Source organism: Orycteropus afer, unplaced genomic scaffold, assembly GCF_000298275.1.
Source record: "Orycteropus afer afer isolate SDZICR_OR568_19922 unplaced genomic scaffold, OryAfe1.0 scaffold00112, whole genome shotgun sequence".
NCBI classification, from domain to species: Eukaryota; Metazoa; Chordata; class Mammalia; order Tubulidentata; family Orycteropodidae; genus Orycteropus; species Orycteropus afer.
The window spans coordinates 2,947,983-2,959,014 of record NW_006921699.1 but is presented as its reverse complement, the minus strand read 5'-3'; the positions used below and the strand labels follow the sequence as shown (position 1 = coordinate 2,959,014).

Genomic DNA, 11,032 nt, shown 5'->3' with positions numbered 1-11,032 from the left:
CCTCCAATCATACCATTTTTAATATGCACACAGGGAATGAGGGGGCTGGTTAAATTTCAGGTAATTTTTATTTTGAAGAAGTGAGGCTTTAAGAGAAATTGATGTTACATTAAAGTATAGCATTATGAGTTGTTATGCCAGACATTTAAAAACTAGAAATTCTGAATCTCATCTCTGAAAATAGCATGAGAATCTCTTATCCTTGGGATTTCTAGTCCTCATTACTCACTTTTAGAATTAGTGGTCTTCATATTTAATGTATTCATAAAAGCTGCATTAGAAATTAATTTTGAGTTAATATTCTTTTTTGGTTATTTCAGTATGGTAAAAAAATAGGGCTTTGGAGCTAGTTGAAGTGTGTTCAGATCTTGTTTCCACTACTTACGACATTGAGCAAGTTACTTAACTCCTCTAAGCTCCCATATTCCCATCTAAAGTATGAGAATAAAAATAGTACTTATTTCTTAGGATTGTGGTGAAAATTAAGTAAGAATATATGTAAAGTGCATGGTCACAGAATTATAGTTGTTGTCCTTATCCAGTTCATTATTTCCTTAATAATCCATTGTGTTTATTCTGAAATATCAGGTCATTATGTTTTCAGCTCCTTTGAGTGCAGTGTTATATTCATAAGAGAAGTGTTTGAAATAGTTTGAAAAAGTTGAGACTATTCATTCCCATATGTAAAAAATGACTTCTAGTGTGATCCATTTATTCTCTTTTCACAGAATTGAAAACAACTTGAGAACAACTGAATAGAGTGGTAGTAGTTGAAAAGACTTACATATTTATATTTCCAAGGCTGACTTCTCATTTTATACTGTCTGCTGAGGAGATCTTATCTGCTTCCTTGACTTTGGTTGACAAATGAATCTCATATCTAGCTGCCTACTTGGCACTTCAATTTGGGTATATCTTAAGACACTTCTAGTTCACTATGCTTCAGACTGAATTCATCATCTTCCTGTTCAAACTTGTTCTTCTCTGGTGGTGCTTACCATCTGAATACATGACATTGCCATATACCCCCTTATTCAAGCCAGAAGTTTGAAGTCATCCTGATTCTTTTCCCTGTCTCCTCCCCCCTGACTAGTCAGTGCCCAGGCCCTGTTGCTTTCACCTGTTAAATATCTCTGAAATCCTTGCACCTTTCTCTTTCCTGCCATGTCACTCTGTCTGAAAATCATTCTATGGCTTGACTTTGCTTTTAGAATAAAGTCTAAAAACTTTAACATGGCCCTTTGGGATTAGGCCCCTGCGAATTTCTCTATCTCTTTCTGTGTCCCCTGTCCTTTTCCATCTCTGTTTCTTCCATTTCATTTCCACTCCTTAAAATCCCCAGGTCTTTCTTGTGTCTTCCTGTCCATTATTTGCCTACCTAACTCTTACTCATATTTCAGGTCTCATCTCAAACCTCACTTCTGCTGGAAAGTCATCCCTGACCACCTTCTGTTCCTCTTGCAAGAATTCCCTGCTAAGATTATGTCCCTTGCTCCCATCTAGCACTCTGTCTCTCATTCTCGATGCTCATCATGTTTATAATGTGGACCAACAAGATTACGCATACCATAAGAGTAAAGATTGGTCTGTTCTGTTTGTCTCTGTGTCCCTGGTGCATAGTACAGTGCCACACTCAGATGTGTGGTAACTTGAATGAATGAATTTAGGTATTTAGAAAGATTCAATTATAGCTATACTTACTTGTTCTAATTGTACTATCACATTTTTTGCTAATTCTCATTCCTTATGGCTATTATTTTTTAAACAATGAGTTTGTTTTAAGATTAAAAAGAAAAGCTACTGCTTATTGGTGCTCTCTACCAGGCGTTACATTGATTGCTGGTTGCTTTATGTAAATTGTTTCATTTGGTTTTTGCTGTGAATGTAGGGTAGTTACTGTCATTGTCATTTATTGAGGAAACTATCTCTGGGTTGATAATTTGCTCAAGGTCAAGTGGCTAAAATGTGGCAAATGTGGATTCAGACTGAGTTCTTTCTGATTCTGTAGCCTGTATTCTTTTGCTGTACTTACATTACTTTATCCAGTTTAACATCCACATTAAATAATTAATATACACATTATGAGAAATTTTTCTGGTGTTATATTTTGAATTTAGGTTTTGGGATTTTTTTTTTTTTTTATTGATGATTAAGAATATCTCATTGAGTATGGCACCAAAACATCAAAAACCAAACCCACTGCCATCAAGTCGATTCTGACTCATCACAACCCCCATTGGGTTTCCAAGGCTGTAAATCTTTACAGAAGTAGATTGCCTCATCTTCCTCCTTCAGAGCATCTAGTGGTTTTGAACCTCTGACCTTCAGGTTAGCAGCCAAATGCCTTACCCACTATGCCAGTGTAATTGTTGATAATGAAAGAAAAATTTGTACTAGAATAAATTTTAAATTCAGAGTAGAAAATATATCACAATGTCAAAATTTTAAGAGCCATTAATTTGTAGCTTTACTCTAAAAGACTTATGCGCTTCATTTTCAGGAACTATTTTTGCATATGGACAAACTGGAACTGGCAAAACTTTTACCATGGAAGGTGTCCGAGCTGTTCCTGAACTTAGAGGAATTATTCCAAATTCGTTTGCTCACATATTTGGTCATATTGCAAAAGCAGAGGGTGATACAAGGTAAAAAAAAAGAATTTTTTCTAATATCAGGAAGTGCAAACATAGGAAAGGCATGAGATAAAAATTATCTGAACACATTTTAAAACTGTTCTCTTTTCTGTTTTTTAACATAATCTTTTATTTTTAGATTTTTGGTTCGAGTGTCTTATTTGGAAATATATAATGAAGAAGTTCGTGATCTTTTGGGCAAGGATCAGACACAGAGGTTAGAGGTAAAGATAACCGAAATTTGAATACTTTCTAAAGCAATAGAATGTTTCATGAATTACAACATTTTTTTTAAAGTTAATTTAAAAATTTTACTTATTGTTTGAGCAGATAATACAATCACATGGTTCCAAATAAAAATATTATAAAAAATTATGCATTGAAAAATGTTATCTCCACCCTACAATTATCACTTTTGGTATCTTTTCGGTATTTATTATGTACATACAAACAAATACAATTTTTTCATACCAAAGGTAGCATACAGTATTCATTGATCTGTACCTTGCCTTTTTTTTTAAATGGAAAATTTTATTGAGATAATTACAGATCCCATGCAGCTGTAAGAATGAAAACAGATAGTTTCCATGTACCCTTTATACAATTTTCCCCCGTGGCAGCATTTTACAAAGCTGTAGTACACTATCACAACCAGGATTTTAACATTTTGCAATCTACAGACCTTATTGATGTCCCCAGTTTTATTGTACTTATTTTTATTCCATACTGTTTTATTATAGGTATAGGTTTCTGTATCCACTGCTATAAGCAAGATACTGCAAGTTCTGTCACCATAGAATCCTTCATGTTGTACTTTTTTTTTTTTAAATTATTTTGTTGCTGTTAACAATATACATAGCAAAACATATGCCAATTCAGCAATTTCTACATCTACAATTCAGCGACATTGATTATATTCTTCAAGTTGTACAACCATTCTCACCCTCCTTTTTTGAGTTGTTCCTTCCTCATTAATGTAAACTCATTTGCCCTGAGGACCTCATGTTACCTTTTATAAAGACATCTACCTATCTTCTGACCACTCCTCTCTCACCTACTCCTCTCCCTAACCCCTGACAACACCTCATCTGTTTTCCATTTCTATATTTTTTCATTCAAAAAATGTTGTATAAATAGAATCTTACAATATGTAACCATTTGGGATTAGCTTTTTTTATTCAGCTTGGTTCCCTGATGATTCATCCAAGTTGTTGAATGTATCAGTGGTTCATTCCTTTTTATTGCTGAGTAGTATTCCAAGGTATATTTGTACACCGTAGTTTAACCATTCACCTGTTGGAAGACATCTAGGCTTTGTGGTTTTTAGTTATTACAGATAAAGCAACTATGAACAATCGTGTACAGGTTTGTATATGAACATAAATGTTCATTTTTGGTGTAAGAGTACCTAGAATTTATTTTAAATCAGAAATTTTTAAAGCGCAGAAGTATAGTTGCTATAGCTAGTCATGAATATAGTCACGTGTTCTGATTACCTAGTGCTGCTCTGACAGGAATATATCACAAGTGGGATGGCTTTAACAAATAGGAGTTTATTCTGTTACAGTTGGGAGGCTTTAAGTCCAAGTTCAAGGTGCCAGGCTTTAGGGCCTGGGTGAAAGCCCTTCAACCTTCGGCTTCAGCTCTGTCTCTTCCTCCTGACTTCACTCAGGCAGCTGCTAGCGGCTGAGGCTGACAGACCCATTGTCGATAAGTAAAAAGGCACAATCCCAGAGTTACCAAACAGCACTGCAGGCCATTGATTCAAGTCAATTTAAAGTCCCAAAATTGGCAGAGCATGGTAGACTGCTGAACAATGACTTGGCTACATGCAGGGTTCAAGCAGGCTATAAGCTAGAGACCATTCCCAAAGCTACTGCTTGTGTAGGGGAAGGAGACCACATCCCTAAGGCAGCTACTCATTTGCTTGTGGTAGATCCCACCATGGAGCTGATTGCCAGTCTAATCATGGGGAATAACTACCACCAGTTGCCCAGCCACTCAACCAGGCCCAGCCAAGTTGACATACAACTTTAACTACCACAATTCCACCCCTTGTCAACTTGGCACCTGTACAGATCTTCATTGGGTAATATCTCTACAGATCTCCTTCACTGGGTGGCTCTATTTCCCTAGTTCCTCTGAGTGGTAACCTCAGCCCCTTGGCCTAGCAAGCCCTGTTCCTCCACCTCTTGGGCTTGGTAGCCTTGCCCCTTTACTCTTGGGCACAGCTATGGCCCCATCCCACTGGCCCACATGAACAGGCAGCCCCACACTCCAGAACCAAGTTGGTGAAGGTCTGGCTCTTTGAAACCTACAAGGCTGTGGTGGTTCCACTTCTAAAAGCCATGGTCCTACCCTTGAAGCTGAGGCAGCTCTGCTTTCCATTTCCTTGGTCTCTCCATTTCTGCTAATTAATGCCCAAGGGTAACCCGCTTCACCAGGAATCTTCCTGCCAAAAGGACACTTAGCATTCTTATTCCATGGGCTTGCCAACCTGCTACTCCATTTCATGCCAATCTCTTCTACCAATTAATGCCCGAAGGCAACCAACTCTGCCAGGAAGCCACCTGCCCAGTGGCATCCAGGTTTTTCCTCTGTGGGCTGGTAAAGCTGTTGCTGTCTCATGCTGGTCTCTTGGCTCTGCTCCTCCCGTCTCTCATACCATTCTCTTGGCTCTGCTGCTGCCACCTCGCACGCTGCATACCAGGGTCTCTCTGCCATGGTCTTGGGTCAAGGATGCACTCCACTCATATTTCCACATTTTGGTTATCTGTCAGAATAGCACCCTGATCTCTCAGTACCATGTGTGTTAGGCTGGGTTCTCTAGAGAAGCAAAACCAGTGAAACATATATATAGAGAGAAAGAGAGAGAGAAGTTTATCTTAGGAAAATGGTCCACACACTTACAGAAGCTGGTAAGTCCCAAGTTCCTGGATCAAATGTCAAGGTGGAGGCTTTTCCCACGCACACAGCTGCAGGGGCTGACGAGCTCAAGGTTGGCAGTCAGTATACTAGCTGTTGACTCTGATGCATGATGAATCCAAGATCTCCAGGCCAAATGGTGGATTGTTGTAGGACAGTTGTGGCAGCACAATAGGATCCAGATCCACAGAAGAGTCTATCTTTTTCCCAAACCAAAACCAAACTCATTGCTGGCGAGTCGGATCCGACTCATAGCAACCCTTCCTTGGGTTTCCAAGGTGGTATCACTACAGAAGTAGATTGCCCAATCTCCTTCTGAGGAGTGGCTGGTGGGTTTGAATTGCCAGCCTTCTGGCATATGCCACCAGAGCTCCTGTCTTTTTCCCAGGATGTCCATATATATATATTGGAAGCAAGCCACACCCCTAGGGAAACTCCCTTTCAGTGGATTGGCTGCTCAGAACAAATACATCTGATCTCATCATGAGAATAACCACATCACAACTGCTTAAACCACTCACAATCATGGTCCAGCCAGGTTGACACACAACCCCACCTATCACATCATGAATACTGTGTTCTCAATAATTTTTTAATCTGAAGGGAAAAATCCAAACTTCCTAAATGAGAAATTTCAGTTTGTATAGTTTAGGGTAGGAGATTAACATTCCAAAGACCACTGTCACCATACATGTTAGAACAGTAAAAAGTGAAAATATATGCATAAATATCAGATAATCACAAAATTTTTGAATTGACACATGCTATCATTAACTGACAAGTTGATAGATACTCACATGATTGTGAAAGAGTTATTGATGTAAGTGTGAAGTCTTACCCTTTTCTTTTTCTATTTTTTTTTGTAGGTTAAAGAAAGACCTGATGTAGGAGTTTATATCAAAGATTTATCAGCTTATGTAGTAAACAATGCTGATGATATGGATAGAATTATGACACTAGGCCACAAAAACCGTAAGTGTCATTGTAATTGTGGTTAAACATCTATATGTTGAGTAGGCTGGTTTAGAAGCAAAACTGGCTTGACAATTTGCCATGTAGAGATTGGATCTTTAGGTTTTTTAAAAACCTTCCCCTTTGATTGATTACTATAGAGAGACTGTATATGAATGAAAGAGATCACATATTAGTTTCTGTGCTGGCCTATGTTTTATTTCTTATTAATACTGATGTTCCTTTGAAAGGCTTTTACAGCTTGTCTCTTGTTCGCTATAATAGTATGTAATATTTTTTAAATCCTTTAAGTACAAGGAGTCCCTGGGTGTTGCAAACAATCAAGCCCTAGACTACTAGTTAAAAGATAGGCAGTTCAAACTCACCCAGTGGTCTCTCAGAAAACAGACCTAGCGGTCTGGTTCTGAAAGGTCACAGCCTTGAAAACCCTACGTGACAGTTTTACTCTGCACCCATGATCCTTATTCTCATACATGGAGCATTGACTCACTGGCAGCCAACAACAAATATGTGGCCCACTTGGTGTTAAGTACTTAATAGGATGATCTTCAGTTTTCAATGTAGGCTAGGAATAAATCCCTTTTATTGACAAGGAAAGCAAAACAAAGTTAAATAAAATATCATTCTTTTTAGTAACTGTTCCAAGATTTTGTCTGAAGATTGAAAAGCTTCAGATTAAATAAGAAGCAATATTCAAGACATAAATCCTCCAGCTAATGCTAGTGCTGCAGTTATATTAGAGGGGAAAGATAACATAAGAAATAAAAAATATTTACAAGTTTTTATGACTTAGCACTTAACTGCTAACCAGAAGGCTGACGGTTCAAACCCACCAGCCACTCCTTGGAAGGAAGGTTGGGCAATCTACTTATGTAGCGATACCACCTCAGAAACCCAAGGAGGGGTCGCTATGCGTTGGGGCTGACTCTATGGCACATAACAACAACAACAACTAAAGATCTAGCAAACTCAAGGAAATTAAACAATGAAAAAAAAGTCAGTTGGATTCCTACAAACCAAGAAATAGAAAAGACAAATAAGAAAAAGATCAGATCTTACAAGAAAAGTGAGTAAAAGGTTATGTATAAATGTATTAGTCACAGAACTATGCACAACCAATAAATATATGAAAGAATGTTCACCTTTGCAAGTAATCTGCAAAATGCAAATTCAGACGAGAGAGAGAGATTTCATCCAACAACTTGAACGGAAGGGTATCCAGGTTGTGAGGCGTTGAAGAAACAGTGCATTGGTAACGGGCATATAAATCAATAGCTCTTTTTTGAAATTCATTATAGCAGTATCTGTTGAAATTTTTAAAATGTGTTCCTGTTGAACCAGTGTTTAAAATTCTAGATACGTGTTTGAGTTACCTAATGCTGCCATAACAAAATATACCGCAAGTGGGTAGCTTTAAAGAACAGCAGTTTGTTTTCATATAGTTCTGGAGGCTAAAAGTCCAAATCAGCATCTCAGCCATGTTGATTCCTTCTGTGAGCTTTTCTCCTAGTTGCTGGTGTCTGTTGGCATTCCTTGGTGGTGTTTTGGTGTCTGTCTTCCCTTTGTGTGTCTATTCTACTCTTTGTATAACTCAAAAGAAACCTTTATTTCTAAACAGGGCCATATTTACAACCACATAGGTTAGCATTCAATACATTTTGGAGAGACGCAGTTTAATCCATAAAATCTATTCTAGAAAAATATTTTTAGGTATAAACAAAAATATATAACTTACTGCAGCATTGTAATAGCAAAAGATTAGAAATAGTCTAATTAACTAGCAGTAGAAGACTAGTTAGGAGTTCTGGTAGCGTAGTACCTAAGGCACTTGACTGCTAACCAGAAGGCTGGCAATTCAAACCCACCAGCCACTCCTTGGAAGGAAGATGGGGCAATCTACTTTCTTAGTGATACTGCCTCGGAAACCCAAGGAGGGGTCACTGTGAGTCGGGTCTTTGACTCGGCGGCACATAACAACAACAACAACAACAACAACAGAAGACTAGTTATATAAATTATGGTGTAGACATACTATGAACATATATTTGTGCAGTGTGTGTATGTGTATAGTTGCCCATGTGTGTATATATAAAATATAGAATGAAAGGACAGGTAATAGCGGTTACCTTTAGGGAGAGTAAAATTGGGGAGAAAGGATGTAGGGATCTTTCACTTCTTGCTTCCTGTATATCTAAATTTTTAGAAGTTTTTATTTATACCAGGAGTATGTTCATATTTATAATAAAGATGGGTTTTTTTTTCTCCTTTTTTGTTTTTAATTGTGATTTGGGTGAAGATTTACAGAGCAAATTCACTTTCCATATAGCAGTTTACATATACTTTGTCTCATGACATTGACCACAGTTTACCACAATGCAACAGCTCCCCTCCCACTTCCTCCCCATAGTTACCTCTTCCCTGTGTCCATCCCTCCATGGACTCCTGCCCCTGAGCTGTCTCCCTATGCATAAGCAGCCCTTCTTTCTCCCATGATTGTTCCCCCCAAGGAGAGTATCTACTTGAGGTAAATGTTCAACTCATATGCCTGTAATAAAGATATTTTTGAAGAAAGATTCCATTCACGGTAGTGACCAAAAGCTCCCATTAACTACCTGATAATTAATTTAGTATATGAGATTTGTTCAAGGAAAACTAAAAAATTCTAACTAGAGAAATAAAACAAAGATAAAGAGACTAGAAGACTCATGGCAGCAGAGATAAAAATAATTTAAATTAATAAATAGATTGAGCCCAGGAATTAGTCATCTAATGCAAATCTCCAAGTAGAAGAATTCAAGCATAAAAATACAAACTTTATCATATCAAAATTCATAAACTAAGTATCAAGAGGAATAATAGCAGAGAGAGGGAGAAGTGTGACCACATAGTCTATTGCCCTAAATAATGAAAAACTGATAAAATATAAGTACTCATTTTATACAGATTGTCAGAGTGTAGAAATAGTTAATTTCATACTTAAGAATATGTCAGTCATCTCAGTCTGCTTACAGCTAAATGCAAAGTTAACCTAGTAAGGAGCTCTGGTGGTGTAGTGGTTAAGGCATCTGGCTGCTAACCAAAAGGTCATTGATTTGAATCTACATGGGACAGTCTGCTTCCATATAGATTTACCACCTTGGAAACACAGTGAGGGTTGCTATGAGTTGGAATGGACTTGATGGCAGTGAGGTTTGTTTTTGTTTTTTTGTAAGGTACATTTACATTGTGGGTATTGTTATAAATTGGTTAATATTTCTGCAGAGCAGTGTTGTGTTTTTTTTTTTTTTCAGATTTTAACCTGTATTTATTTTTTTTAAGAAAAATATCTTTCAAATAGGTAATTCATACACATAGTATAAAACCCAAAAGGCACAAAAGTATGCATTGCAAAACAAGTCTTTCTCCTGTTCTGTTTCAGTCACCTAGTTCCCATCCCCAGTAGCAACTTCTGATAGTTTCTCATATGACTGTCCTGACAGAGTCTGTATGTATAAGTTCGTGTGTGTTTAAAGAGAGAGTGCTGTTCTTTCTTTTTAAATCAGATAGTAGCATTGTTCTGTTCCTGTGACTGTTGTAAGTTGGTTCTGACGTAAGTTGAATACTATTTTTTAAAAATTTTCATTAATATTGCCTTTTATTATCGGGATCTTTATAAATCTAATCTTTATTTTGTCTTTGGGGATTGGAAACTTACAGATATGTTTTAATGTACTCATGTGACAAAATAGACAAATCATAAAAATTTACTGTTTTTTTTTAGTGCTGTTCTGACAGGAATATATCACAAATGTGAAGGTTTTAATAAACAGTATCTATGCTCTTACAGTTTGGAGGCTTTAAAGTCCGAGTCCAAAGTGCCAGGCTCTAGGGGCTGGATGAAAGCCCTTCAGCCTTGGGCTTCAGCTCTGCCTCCTGCTCCTAGCTCACTGAAGCTGGAGGCTTTTCTTCACTCAGACAGCTGTTGGCTGCTGAGTGTGACAAACCTAAGGTTGACAAGTACAAAGGCACAGTCCCAATGTTACCAAACAACACAGCAGGCCACTACTTCAAGTCCAGAAGAAGTTCCAGGATTGGCAGGGCAACATGGCAGGCTGCTGAACAGTAACTCGGCTACATGCAGGGTTCAAGCATGCCATAAGCTGGAGACCTTCCTCAAAGTCGTTTCTTATATACTGGAAGCAGACCACATCCCTAAAGCAGCTACTCAGCTGTTCCAGTAGATTCCGCCATGGAATTGGTTGCTAATCTCACCTTGGGGAATAACTATATCCAGCTGCCCAGCCACTCAGCCAAGGCCAGCTATGTTGACAACAACCTTAACTACCACATTTACTCTTAACGAGTTGGACAGCGTTGGCATTTTGTCAGTTGTGTTAATAATTCCACTTCTGGAAGGTTCTGGATCATCTGGATTATCTTTGGTACTGGGAATAGAATTTCTAAGCTGAAAATTAATGAGTGTTGTCTATATGATCCTTTTCTTTTTTCTTCATGTGTTTCAC

The 11,032-nt window shown here is 37.8% G+C and overlaps 1 protein-coding gene across 1 annotated transcript in view; it reads left to right on the top strand.

Annotated features, from left to right (window-relative positions):
* KIF3A (kinesin family member 3A) overlaps positions 1 to 11,032 on the top strand; it is a 107,485-nt gene that overhangs the window by 45,662 nt on the left and 50,791 nt on the right. Inside the window, exons 3-5 of the mRNA XM_042781372.1 lie at positions 2,501 to 2,645; positions 2,773 to 2,857; positions 6,425 to 6,530. Coding sequence (XP_042637306.1) covers positions 2,501 to 2,645; positions 2,773 to 2,857; positions 6,425 to 6,530 — 336 coding nt within the window. The remainder of the gene's footprint in view (positions 1 to 2,500; positions 2,646 to 2,772; positions 2,858 to 6,424; positions 6,531 to 11,032) is intronic.